Below are 14,363 nucleotides of genomic sequence, written 5' to 3'. Positions count from 1 at the left end.
AAGTTGGTTATTGCTTTAACAAAATCTTTTGTCACTTCTAACGTCCATCTTAAGTCCCCCAAACACAGCACGGAGACTGGATACCTGCATAGTCAGAACTATCATTTTGCCAGCCATGCCTTCCCCTTTGAGGCTCCGTGGTTTTATAAATAATAATGAAAAACACTTCTCTGTGATGTGAGGAACGCTTTTCTAAAAGGAGAGCAAGTTGCTGCAATACAATAGCGTAATATTTTTGAAGGTCATAATAATAAAGTAGGGGAAAGAGAATAATCATTATTGCTCTTTCTTGTAATTAGTTTGCTTTCCGATACCCCACACTGCAACTAGAACATTATTCAAGAACACCCATCACAGTGCTTAACAAGATTTAATGTACATTTATTCTTAACATGTGGAACATATAAAGATTTTATACTGAATAAATGAAATTCATTAAGCCAGAGGAAAAGGAGGAATTTACATCAAGTTTTTTCTTTTTTAACTACATTATCTTGAAATACAAATGCAGATTCTTGTCACTGAAAAATCTTTGAAGTTGTGTTTCTTCCTTTTTTTTTTTCCTGTATATATTTTTTTGTCTGTAGACTGGTAACCATTTTCTTAAATCAATCCATACGTAACCATTTCCACACCTTGATTTATAAAGCAAATTGTGATCGGCTGCTCTTCCGAAATAGAGCATGACTTTATACATACAGAAACTTGTACATTACCCTCAGTTGTTGGTTTTCTGTGTTGGGTTTTCTCTTTTTTCTTTTTTTTTTTTTATTATTTTTTGGAGATATGGCCCAAATGAAAGAAAAAATAATTCTACTATCACTTTGTAGATACCACATCATGAAAAAGAAACTAAAAACTTTGTACTAAAAAAAAAAAATGAGGGTATGTTTAATGTACAACTTCTATATACATCACGGCCCTTAGGCAATAAAAAAATATTTTAAAAAATGATTAAAGGAATTGTGAAGAACTGTCACTGTGGAAGGTCAAAAAAAACAGATGTAGACAAGACAGTTCTGGTGAGGAAGCAATTGATGTTTATTATCAGGTTTTGTTTAAAAATCTTTTAACTTGACTTTTTTGTTTTGTTTTGCTCCTAGCCTAATGTAACCATTTCTCCTGAGGAGAAACCAGTATCTTTTTGTATTTTGACTACTGACTGACACCCTCCTTGATCCCCTACACCTACATCACTAGAATCTTCTATTGCACAGAGCTTTGGGTGATGTTATACAAGTTTTTTTTTTTATTTTTTCCTTATTTGAAAAAATAAAACACACAGGAACTTGGTATGTTGGTTATTTTTCACCTTTTTGTTTCAAAGTGGTGAGATTTTTTTTCCGTCATACAATGGTTTGCCATAACATTTTTTTTAAAAAGTCACTAGTTCGCTTCCCAAAAAATATGCAATACAAACATGGAAAAGAACATTGAAAAGGATAATCTATGGAAAAAAAAAAAGTGTGACCTTTGAATGTACTAGACAGCAACTTTGGTTAAAAAAAATAAAATAAAAAGATGTACTTATACACATAGACAGCAAATATTAATTTCATAACTGTTCAAATTAATAATTTCTTTAATTCCCAATTGGTAAATAGTGAATGGGGCAGAGGAGCAAAGATTCTTTTTTTTTTTTCCTTCTTCCTACGTTGGATAAACAAGAACAGAAAACAGCCAGTTATATGTGACCCTCTAATCTCCACTCACACATGCTTGGCTTCTCACTTATGTCATAACTGCCCAATCTGAAAAAGTACATCGCAGATGACAGATGCAACCAGAGAGTTCAGGACAGCAGATATTGAGATATCCAGCAAACGACCCTCGTGCAAAAGGAACTCTGAGCGGTTCTCGTCCACTCTAGCCATGGCCAGCAAGGCCTTGGCTGCCCTGCACATCATGTCTACGCTAGGTGGCTCCAGAGGTGGAGGCTGCATGTGCATGAGGTTATGCTGGCTCTGCTGGTACTGGGCCATAGTGACCCCATCCTCCAGGAAGCTTATCAAGTTTCCAATGCTTCCCTTCTGCACAGCTATTGCCCTTGCTGCTAATGTGTCCCCCTGGGCAAGGTTCGATAAGAGCGCCATGGACATTTCTCGGCAGACCGGGTTTTTGCGGTCCCCAACGTACCTAACTAAAGTAGCGTAGAGTTTCTCCTGACGACTGAATGGGGGGGTGGCCAAGATAAGGTCCACATTATTGTCCTGGATACTGAGCTTACACAGGGTCTCCAGCACAAGTCTCTGAGGCGAAAGAACCGAATTGGGCCCCACGGTTGGAAAAGGATCCTGTGCCTCTGCAGATGGGCACACCATCCAGTGCAGCAAGCCATCCAAAATTGGCAAACAGATGCTTTCTGTGTAAGCAGACAAGTCTAGCTGCCCAGAAATGTTGGCTAATGTGACCAATGTATTATCCCTCAAGACCTCGAGGCAGTCCCACCACCACTCATCCTTGCTGCAGGCCACCCCTTTGTCCTCCTCTTCCTCTTTCTCATAAGTCTGCGGTGCTCGCTTTCTTTCTGGATGCTCATGGTGAAGAAGGATCAACTTTCCCAGGATCAGCACCAAGCCTGGATGTTTGGACATTTCGGTGTCATTGCCAGGCACAAAAGACAAGCTACGGACGATATTTGACACACAGATGCAGCGTTTGGCCAAGGAGTCTTGCCAGTGAGTTATGGTGCATAGAGGAGTCTCATCTCGGCTCCTTGGCTCATCCTCTAGCAGTTTAATATTCCGGTGGCTTTTGGCTTGATGGATCCCAAAGGGAAATTTACTGCTCTCTGTTTGGGAACCAGAGTTTGAGTCTTCAGGCAATGCTCCTGGCCGAGCTGAGAGGACATCATCAATAGTTGCTGTTATACTTTTTTCTTGTTGTTCCTCAGATTCACCTTTCCCCTCGAGGTCCTTCTTTTTGCTTGGAGAATTCAAGGGAGGAGGGGCTTTCCTGCGCGGAGGAATCTCCATCTTGCTTTCAAAGTGAGTCTGGATATGCTCAGTTGTGTCACCACCACCAAGCTGCCAGTGGAGAAGTCCACTATCAAATTCCTGAACGCGTCCAAGTTTGTCAGATCGGTCAACAACAAATAGATTATTTTTCTTTACAATCTTTATTGGCAGCTTGTCAAATTTACTGGCTTGTTTTGGCCTCTCACTTGGATCAGCAATGGCACCAGGAGTGGAAAAAACAATGCTCTTTTCTTCTCCTTCTACCTTTTCATCCTCCCCCTCCTCCTCCTCTTCATCAAAATAGTCAATACATTCGTCGTTCTCCTCTTTTCCAGTATCCTCTGCCAAGGACTGGCTATCATCTTTCTTGGCTGCTTTGTGATCAAGTGCTTTGTGGCCTGGATCTCCCACTTCATATTCCATAAGGATTCCAAAAATGTCAATCAGGCATTTTCTAAAATATTCTACTAAAAGCTCAAGAAATCCAGACAACTGAGGGGAGAAGAAAGAACATAAAAATCAGATAAATATTTTTGTCTGCATGGAATTTTATTAGGAACACTGAAGTATACATCTGTGAATATTTCCCTTCTCCTGCTGTGGACTTGTGGCTAGACCCTGCATGGCACAAATTAATCAAAGGAAATTCTTCTAGCGTCTGTCCAAACAGGATATAATGTCAAACTATCACAGCTCCATTTGCTTAAACTGTAACAGCTATGAGAAGTACAGAACTTTATTCATATGTCTCCTTTAAGCTACAGTAGACATCTAGCCTAGCTGTTCTATCCCCTTGGAAGTGTCTAGTATTCTTTGTTTTCTGTACAGAGTACTGAAGTTTCTAACTCAGTTTTTCTTATTTGTACTTTTATTAGATGCCTAAAGTTTACAATTCTTCCTTTCCTCCTTTGTCTCTCAGTCTCTAAACCCAACTGTCCTGTAGGAATCTGCAGTTCAGGGTCTAGGTACTGACATCCTAGATTAATACCCCATCTCTATTGGAGTAGTTCCATTTTTGCCTGGCAATATTTAAAAATTGTTATTGGAGCCTGGTGCTATAAGTCACCCTTCAGAAACAGTTTTCATTTAGGTTTAATCCTCTTAATTAACTTGTAATTGCTTTCTTATGGAAAGGCAGTAGTTGGACTTGGTAATAATTTGCCCTCAGTGGCTGTATTATTAAAAAGTCTTTGCTGTTATGATGTATTCAGCTTGATTGTCTTGCTTTTAATGTTTTGTTTTTTTAATTGTGGGCTAATAGGTTTTCAGCAAAATGTATCCTTTTGTCCATTCTGTATTCTCTTATGATTGCCAAACCCTCAAAGAATTAAGAACAAACTGATGCTTATGAACTGCAGGAATTATCAGTCATCATACAGAGTCCTGACTGCCATTGAAAATAGAGTCCAAAGCAAAAGTAACAAAAAAAATACATATTTTAAATACGCCTGGTATTCAGTGCAACTGGCACAGGGTGCATTAATGCAATTTCTAATAGAATTGAGAGGAGATTCACCTCACTTAACTTCAAACACCCACAACAGTTACACACCTAACCTAACTGTCTAGATTCCTTTTATAATCAACGGTCTTTTACAGGCCATTTCTAGGGTATGATTCATCTGACCTATTTTAGATCTCTACTTCAGGATGAGATGAATCATGCTATAGATATCACTAGTTCTAAAGTTAGGTGGGATGAAATGTACCATTTGTGTCTGTATTTTAAAAAAAAGGTCATTATATTTAAAAAATTATGAGTTACACTATTAGTAACCAAGGAATGAATGGAGCAGAGAAACTGAATATTTAATTTGTACAAATTTTAGATGATGTGCATTATCAGCATGCCATTTATTACTACCACCTAACAGGCCAATGATTAGAACAGGGCTGAAAAATGCTAGGAGGTAGTGAGGCAAAAGCACACACTGTTAAATCCTGTGTTACTTGCATCCTGTAGACAGACAGTACATTTTAGCCTTTAAATTGTCAACCTGGTATTTCTGTGCAAACTTAATTTATAGAATTGTCATAGAATCATAGGATGGTTTGGATTGGAAGGGACCTTAAAGATCGCCTAGTTCTAACCCCTCTGCCATGGGCAGGGACACCTTCCACTAGACCAGGTTGCTCAAAGCCCCATCCAACCTGACCGTGAACACTGCCAGGGATAGGGCGTCCACAGCCTCCCTGGGCAACGTGTTCCAGTGCCTCACCACCCTTACAGTAAAGAACTTCTTCCTTACATTTAATGTAAAGCTACCCTCTAATTTATTTTATTTATTTATTTTTCTGGAAGAAGAAACCAAACAGAAAATAAGCAGTTAAAAAAAATCCCACAGCCTGGTATGGAACTACTGAATAAGACAAGCAGTCACCAGAATAGAGCCTCAAATCAATTTAGTATTGTTTAGCAAAGCCTTTTATGGAAACACGAGTTAAGCAAGACTACTAATATATTGCTGTTTTCTGGGATTGTCGTTGTACTATCGTGAGTGTGAATTTACACATTAGTCTTCTGTCCATGATAGAATTCTTATATTCCTACATGCTTCTTTCTATAAGAGATATCCGTCTTTCAGGCTTGTTATTTCCCCTATTTGACCTAAAGCTATCTCTTGTTGCTCAATGTTACCAATCTTAAAAAAGGGAAGTTTTGCAATATTAAAATTTATGTTAATTATAATCAATTTTAAAGGACTTCAGCATTTTTGTAGGTATCTTATTTCAGTTTTCTTTCCTTGGAAAGTTGAGAAGTGTACTGCTTTCCCACCTACCTGAGAGAGGTTGAAAGTAGCAACAGTGCTGTCATCATACAGAAGAATATTGATAGTGTCTAGCGCCCAGGTACTTTCAGCCAAAAGACCAGATTTAAGAGACATCATCACTCTCCAGGCCTCAGGAGTTACTGGAGAAAGAAAGGAGGAGAAATAAAACAGTATTAGTGCATCCTTGGATGCCATTAATGAGTTCTGAAGGATTAAACTCTGACATTCTGAGGATGCAGAATTGAAATGAAATAGTTACTGAAACACTGGTTAAGACCCTGCTTTCACCACTTAGTCCTGTTGAGTTTTTCTGTAACTGCTGCTCAGCCTTAATACTGGAGAATGTCTTAACAGAGCCATTCTTCCTGATTTTGCTGAAGCCGAAATAATCGTACAAACTTAGAGAATTTGACTAAACGAAATCATCCGTAAATAAAGGTAGAATACTCTGTCAGGAGTGTGGGAACTTGAAGTATGGGAACTTGAATGTATGAAATGCAACAGGAATTCAAGAGAAGATGATACTTGGGAAAGCGTAGCGGGGAGAAACAAACATGACAAGTAATATGGAATGAATAAATGGGCCATTCAAGGGAGGCAGAGATTGTAACTACACAGCAGAACAGCATGAGTTTCCATGGAACAAGAACACAGAAAGCTTTGCTCAGCTAAATGTTGTACTGGTGATTTAACAGGCGTTCTGAAGGACCTTTTAACACATATCATTTGGAAATCTGAGGCAAGCTTCATTTTTAATGCATTCCTGGAGACCTCAGGTCTCCATATAAAATACGGCTTTCATTTCATGTCAGATTGTCTGGGATGAGTTTTACCTATCATCCTCACTGATGCATATGTTATTACACTTTTACTGAAGACAATCACATTATAGTTACCAAAGTTAACGCTTTGTCAAAACAGTCTTAACATGTAAAAGAAAATCAAACTCAAAGTCCCTTTCTCCCAACCTATTTCACTACTTGGCTTTTGTTTTGATGCTTACCAATATCTTTTGAGGTAATCTTTCGTCTTGGTTTTAAGACTGGTTGGGATGCTTCTACAGAGCCTGGGGGGAAGGTAATTTCTCGCCTAATCGGTGGTGGTTGTGGTGGAGGCCCTGTGACCTGTGACACTGGAACTGTGGGTATAACTTTTTGCATCTTCATGGAGGGTAAGAAAGGAGACTTGCTTGGAGACATACGGTTTTCCAAAGAGCGCTGGAAGGATGCTGGACTTGGAGCTCTAGAGATGTGGTTTGGCATAGAGGGTGGCGTCTGGTAGGATGACTGAGGAGGTCTAGTGATAGGCTGCATGGAGGCTGAGGATGACATATAAGAAGGCTGACGTTGGTTGACATGAGAAGGCCACTGACTCTCATGGTTTATCCTCTGGTCAGGTACCATCATATCATCAGTGCGATTCATCCCTGGATACGGTGGGGCCTGTGCAGGGCCTCCTGGACCTTGCCTATTCTGGTAAGGATAAGGCATATCATTTCGTGTTGGCCACATGTTCTGCTGAGGACCTTCGCTGGAGGAGGATGACTGCATGGGGCCACCAATCATCTGGGGAGGTATTCCATGCTGCTGCATTTGTCCTGGGCCCTGCATCCTCTCCCTGTTATATGGATATGGATACTGTCCCTGCATGGGCCTCCTGTCAGGCCCCGTGTAAGCGTTGCTGTACTGGTTATACATTTCCTGTTGCTGGTTGCCATACTGCATGTTATACATATCCCCTTCATGGCGTTTCGCTGGAGGCCCATACATGCCATCCATGTGTCTCTTGTAGTTCTGAAAAAAAATTTTGGAAAGAAGACGCGTCACTTTTACTCCATGCACAATACAAATATATTGGCTGAAAGCTCATTTAAGAAGCTGAAGGCGCTTAGTTCTAGAGTGACCGTGCTGATTCCAGAGTCAGGCATGCAGTGCTGGCTTGATCCAGTGCTTTCTTTTCAAGACTCTGTTTAGTATTAAGTTATAGGTGCAGCAAAAAGGAAACTTACCCTTGGGCTAAATTTTCTCATGCTTGCTCTCATTTTCTCCCTTTCACTTTCCTTTCCTATCTGTCAGATTAAATTCCACTGGTCATTTCAGACATGCATGAAAAGGCAACGGTCCTCACCAACTAAAATATTTTTGCTTCTTTTTTATGCTTACTCTACTAAGAAGAAAAATCTTAAAAAAATTCAAAACCACTCAGTGAATCTTTCCAAGAGACAAGCACTGAATAAACTCTTAAAATGACAAGATATGCTGCAAGCACGCATTTCTGAAACACTGAATCTTATGATAGGGCCTGGGCTACACACAGTAAATTTATTAGCAGGAGAACACATTCTGCTGCATTTGCTACTCTGTGTAATTCCCAGGAACATGGTCCTGTTTGGGCAACCATCCCTCTTCCCAAATCATCCTAAACACATTTAATTTACTGTGAGATTATTACAGCAAATGGTCTCATGCAAACATTCTGTCCTAGTTTATGCAGGTTCTTACCCTGCTGATCAGTAATGAATTAAGCAATGTAACTAACAGCTGCCACCTATGTTTTTTTCCCTCTTTGTTTCTCACCCTCTCAAGTGGGGAATGTTGTGTGAGGTAAGCTGTTTTACCTTGGGGGGAGCCGAGTTGTTTTTAAATCATACAAGCTTGTATGTATTTATGTTTAAGATGGCAGAACAAAAAAACACATGTTGCAGTTTGAGGGGAAGGTGGTAAGGTTTGCAGTGGTCCTTAGTTCCTGTGGGAGCTTGTTCCATGGTTCAAACCACACTGAGAGCTCTGAAGCAAAAAATGTGAATTAAATGGGTGATTTTTGAATATATGATCTATGGCAAATTCAAAGTTATGGCTCCCCCGGAAACTGTAGCTCAGTCACACTGCACAATGTATACTAATGTACTGGAGTTAAGATCAGATAAAATTCTGTATATATTCAATACAGGTCAGTTAAAACAGCCCTGGGATTCATAAACTCATCTTCCAACTTTGGTGCACATAAAACCACAACTACTGTATTGCATGAAAGTTGTTTTTTTGTTTTTTTTTTTTTTTTAAACTTGCTATAGAGCTGTCTGGCTATCTGAGAAATACCTATTTTCAGCCTTACATAAACTACTTGCTGTAGTAAATTCCACCCCTGGGGCCAATTTATACATTAAGAACTGACTTGGCAGTTGCCACACCTAAAAAGGTGGTATTTGTTTTGCCACAGTGACTCAGAGCACTTAAAGTAGACACTTGGGATTGAAGCACATGGCTTTTTAAAAGCAGTTCAGTGCTCTTGTATATGTAGTGGCAGCATGCCTAATGGTATCCAATGCTGAGAACAGTGATGCACCTGAACTCCCCCTCTTGTGTAAAGGTTTGGCAGGAGACTGAGGCTGCACAATGTGTCTCTCTCCACCAGGGATGTGGAATTCTGAGACCTCACAGAAGACAAAAAGACACCAATACACGTCACCTGATGCATGATAGCTCTCAGGGTACGAGCATTTGTACAGGAGTTGAAAGACCTGGCTCAAAGTTCTTCATTAGCCCCAGGAGTTCATGCTCCAAGCACCTCCTTCCCAGGTCATTCCCTAGCCTTCAGGTTGTAGATAAAGCTTCGAAAGGGCCATCTTTCACATTCTTCCTGTACCACTATAGAGTGAGATTTAGGAAATTGAAAATAAGCTAGTGGCAACCTAGTATCTAGCTAAATGGAGAAGTAGAATCCTCTGGGAGTGAGAGGGAGAGGCTGAGGCCAGCCAGGATCCTTGCCCTTCATTCTTCACTGCTTTTTTGCATTAATGCATTTTGCATTCAAGAGTCATTGGACAAAGCATATAAACAGCACGAAGGACAGGGCCAAATGTATTTTTACAAATTCTAGCTGTCTCCTTGCTTAAATGAACATGTAGTTAATATATTCCCTGCATACATTAGCATAGAATATCACAAACTGTTCTGTTACATATCTTTGCAATTTCCCCACTAAATCACCTAGACTGCTAGCATATGCTCATCATAAAGAACAACAAAACGTTTTTTTGATTATGCTATTTTAGAGATGTTATGAACCAAAGAGATAAGGAAGAAATTCTGAAATTGGAATTTATATACATTTTCAGTACAGTGCAACCTAAGATCTCCTCTTTTAAGTTCCCCCCCAGGGAATCTCCTAGTAAAACTATCCCAGACTGAAAAGGACTATCTGAAATTGGCTGAAAACTAGCCTACATTTTAATTTTTGTATTATAAGGAAATGCTTTCCATTTTGGAAGCTAACTTCAACTTCAATTATTTTATGACTAGAAATGAATTAATAACAAGCAGGATGAAATTCTGATACTGTTGAAGTCAGTGGATTTTTGCTATTGACTTGTAAGATGGGATTTTGCCCACGAGGTATTAATGATACACCTAACAAAAAAAAAATCTTTGTAATTAATATAATTTGTATTTTCAAAGTTATTACACAGTTAGGGAGACTGGAACGTACAAATGTTTAAGCTAATTTTTAACACTAATAATGTTCTCTCTTATGGATTTGTACCATATTATTACTAGAGGTAACATGTGGGGAATATGCCATCTGATTTATATTAAAGATAGGTATCTCAATACGACCCACCACAGCATTCTAAATAGTTCAGAGTGCTGCATGTTTTACTTTGTTCCAGTCTTCTGTTGGGTTCACTTGGCTGCGTGACATTAAGTTCAGGCCCTTCAGCCTGCCAGCCAAGCAGCTTTCCTATTTGTTTCTGGAATTGAGGCAGCACCACTTTACTAGCCTACGAATTACACTTTCCAAGTCTACTGGTTATTAACTTGGGACAATCACTTGATATGCATCTAAAGCCACAGAACATCTGTTAAAATTTACACTCTTCCAGTATAATGAACACATTTTCCTATAGCTGGACATACACTGCTTATGCATATGGGCTGTGATTTTGACCAGAACTACAGTGCTCCTCTGTGCCAAAAGACATATATCGTATAAACAAATTTTTGAATGTATACAAAATTTTGGGGTGGCTTTTATTAAACAAATGTTATGAATATAGCTGTTTTCCCCTCTCCTACCTGCTGCTGTGGATACATTCCAGGTTGATGTCCTCCATATGGTGGCTGTCCTGAGGGAGGTCCTTGTCCTGGATACTGCTGCCCATATGGTTCGTGCCTAAAATGAAGCATCCAAATCAACACTTAGAGCTGCTAGAAGTTCCAAGCCACCATGAAAAGCAAAGTACTCTGATGATCTTGCACCCTGAAGATATTTGCCATTTGGAAACAAGGTGAAGGTACAGTGTGGTATAGTCCTGAGCCTGATGTAGTAAGCTCTGCTGGAGCTGGCAGCGGAAGGAAGGAGATAAAGCAGAGAGAAGAAAGGAGGAGCAGGGAAGATGCAACAGAGAGATTAGAGGTAGTAGTCAGGAATGGGAATAGGGTATGGTCAGCAAAGAGGTAAGAAAGGCAGCTGCAGCCGCTGGGAATCCATCTTAGGTGGAAAAATATCTGATGTACAGCTCAAAGGTTGCAAGTCAAAATTCCTGTGTTTTAACAAGTCAGTCTCCAAGCAAGCTACTTTCTGGATTATTTGAGAATATAATCAATAGTTAACTGCCGATTTAAAGTGAAATAATGATTTTAGTCTGATGATAGTGATAGAAAGTGAGCACAAATTTCATTACAATATGTAACATTTAAATACATCATTACTGAGTAAAAACAGTACTCATAATTTTGCTAATGTTCATGTAATTTTGAATTAAAGCTACATAATGAAGCATAAACATAAGAGGCAGAGCTGCATTGCACTTGGAAACTTACCTGTGGCCTTTAAGACCTCTGAGGAGCACTACAGAGCAACTGCAATATTTTTAGCACATCTGAATGACATTTAGGTTGCTGAAATGAAGTACTCGGAAAGTATTAAGATTGATAAATAACACTGTATTGCAGACCAATATGTCAGTAATTCCTCTCTGTAGACTACCAGCGAGAACACATCTACAATTTGAATATAATTATGGAAGTAATATATCAGGGGGAGTCAGAGAAATGGAGGACTGGGGAACCTGACATGTTAAAAGAACTAATGGGACCTAATTTTTCTAAAAGCATAGAAAACTCACATTTTTTGAGAGTTGACCCGAGTGAAAGCAATAGCTGCTCAGTATGTCCTAAAGTTATGACGTGGATGGAGAGGAATTACCTAATGCCAGTTAAAGGAACAATGTAACTGATGGGAATTGTCCACAGTTGTCCAAGATGGTACGTGCAGTAAGATAAAACTGAGCAAAGGTACATGCATGTTATACATAAGGGAACACTTTCTAAATGTTCAATTTATTAACCACAAGCCAGGTGAAGTTGTAGAAGCTTTCAGAACTGCTGTCATTTACTGCTGCTCTGGAGAACTTGGGCCTATAAAATATGTTCTAGTTCAGTGTTGGCAGGGAGATACACAAGGTAGGATTTGTAGTCCTTTTCTAAGATCTCTGATTCTACGGCTACAGAAAGTCAACTGATTCGCCCAAGCCTCCACCCCCCAAGAAACTGAACCAACCGTAAAAGCCTAAGTAAGAACAGACAAAACAGAAGTAACACACCAAGAGGCCACATATTCTGTCTATGTGCTCTCACAGAGGCTGCTAGCACTCATTAGCTGGTTATTGCAGATATTACAAACAGAGAAATCAGTGTTCACCTTTGCTGGCCAGGGTAACGATTAGGAGAGTACATGCTTGGGTCACTGTTTGAAGGCACCATGTTGCTTTGACCAGGTGGTCCCATACTGCCTTCAGGACCCAGCCCATGATCCGACCTAAAAAATGACAAAGGAAACCTCATTCTGTAAAAAGCACTTATTCTCCAAAATTGCCAACAAAATAAAACAAAACACAGCCCTTAAAGAAAACATTCTCTTGACTTATCACCTTCCACCAGAACCCTTACTCTCACTGACTACTCCCCAGCAATGTGGTTGAACAACATGATCATACTTGTGTTACTCTACACATCTACTACTTCAAATTGCTGACTGAAAACTACTCTGCCGTTACACTTAAAAGACCCACACTGCACTACTTTGGCTACCATCAGGAAACAAAAAGTGAAGCTAAAGTACACAGCCTAGTGAAAGTAAGAGTAGGAATACACCCAGAGCTGCAAAACTTACCAGACTACTTTTAATATAATCCAAACATTCCCAAACCATTCTGCTTGCTATACCAATGCTTAGACAGCATTGATTTTACTGATCCCCTCCCCCCCGCCCCCCGCCAAAGCCTTTCCTGGGATAAACAAAAGACCACCAAATTTATTTTGTGTACTTCACTGAAAGACAAACTTAAGAGGGTCCCGATGGACACACTGCAAGAGTGGTGCCCCTACAGCTCAGACAACAGACTCCAGACTCTCCAAAGGCAATTCACTAACAGACCACAAACCAGACATATTTAGGCTGTGCATTTTGTTTTCCATAAAAAGCCCACCAATAACTGTTAGGTGAAAACATGTCCAGAAGACTAACTCAAGTGCTACTTTATGCCATCACAGCCCAGCCCAGCAGCCAGCTCAAGGCAGCTGTCAAAAACACCCATGTGCTGATCTGCTGCAGCCTGAATGACTTCTAAGGTGTGACAATTCCTCCTTATTAATTTCTGTGAACAGCTATACTCAGTCATTACCAGTGGTTTGACTCCCAGTGATTTAGTAAGATGCTGTAGGAAATGTAGGCTGCTATGTTCTCTGCAAGGTGCAACAGGAAAATGAGAAGGGGAGAGACAGGATCATTTTCACTAACGGGCTTTACTTTTTCCTGAAGATTGACTCACCTCCTGTCATAGCCACTTCCATAAGAGAACTGCTGTCGCTGGCTCATGCTCATGTTGGACATTGCTCCAGATGGACTCTGGTTATACATGTCTTGTATTCCACTGTTAGGCATTTGTCCAGGGGTCATGAAAGGCTCATTGCTTCCAGGCACTGCAACAGTAAGGCAAATTGAATATATTATTCTGGGTGTTTGAAGATATCTTTCTATCAAATGATGTATTTTAAACTAATGTTCAGATCCCTAACACTGCCAAGGAGAATTAGCTGGTGTCTGACAAGCTCTCCAAGGTCTGATGAAAACACATGAAGCAGCACCACTACCAAGATGATGGTTATAATATTAAGGAGCTGCAAGCGAGGAAAGTAATTTCATCCTATGGAACTGAGCTCATCAGGCATCAGGCAGCTTCTTCCCTGTGGTCTTCATAGCTGAAGACGAACTTGCTCTTGTTCTTTTCACCCCAAACAATGCTACCTATGAATGCAAACATGTATCTTGCAAAACAGATGAAAGCAAATCTCCTAGTTTGAATTACAAAGCTGTCAGAATCAGGTTCTTCCTTTTCCCATAAAGCCCTCATACACGCATGTATACCATAATTTAGTTATGGAAAGGATACTGTATCCTAATTTAGCTTCTCGAGCAGGATGGGCATATTCTACAGGTCCAAGAAAAGGCACATTGACCACTATTACTGGATATAAATCCCCAAGCAAATAGAGGAAGAGACACTATCCTTTAGTCCCTTATAGTAGATACTGAACAGAGACACTTCTGTTTTGACAGGATAAATGTGAAATGT

At 39.9% G+C, this 14,363-nt stretch overlaps 1 protein-coding gene across 8 annotated transcripts in view; it reads right to left on the bottom strand.

Annotated features, from left to right (window-relative positions):
- Positions 1 to 365: 365 nt before the first annotated feature.
- Positions 366 to 14,363, bottom strand: part of ARID1B (AT-rich interaction domain 1B) — a 340,416-nt gene continuing 326,418 nt past the window's right edge. For 5 of the 8 annotated variants that reach the window (XM_030021725.2, XM_030021731.2, XM_030021728.2 and 2 more), the window contains 6 exons: positions 13,560 to 13,710; positions 12,431 to 12,547; positions 10,804 to 10,900; positions 6,732 to 7,521; positions 5,738 to 5,868; positions 366 to 3,449 (listed from right to left, as the gene is read on the bottom strand). In XM_030021725.2, the coding sequence (XP_029877585.1) occupies positions 1,737 to 3,449; positions 5,738 to 5,868; positions 6,732 to 7,521; positions 10,804 to 10,900; positions 12,431 to 12,547; positions 13,560 to 13,710 (2,999 nt within the window). In that variant the 3' untranslated portion in view covers positions 366 to 1,736. The remainder of the gene's footprint in view (positions 3,450 to 5,737; positions 5,869 to 6,731; positions 7,522 to 10,803; positions 10,901 to 12,430; positions 12,548 to 13,559; positions 13,711 to 14,363) is intronic. The other 3 variants (XM_030021730.2, XM_030021732.2, XM_030021733.2) reach the window with 1 other exon arrangement.

Source organism: Aquila chrysaetos, chromosome 8, assembly GCF_900496995.4.
Source record: "Aquila chrysaetos chrysaetos chromosome 8, bAquChr1.4, whole genome shotgun sequence".
NCBI classification, from domain to species: domain Eukaryota; kingdom Metazoa; phylum Chordata; class Aves; order Accipitriformes; family Accipitridae; genus Aquila; species Aquila chrysaetos.
This window is presented reverse-complemented; position numbering and strand designations above follow the sequence as displayed.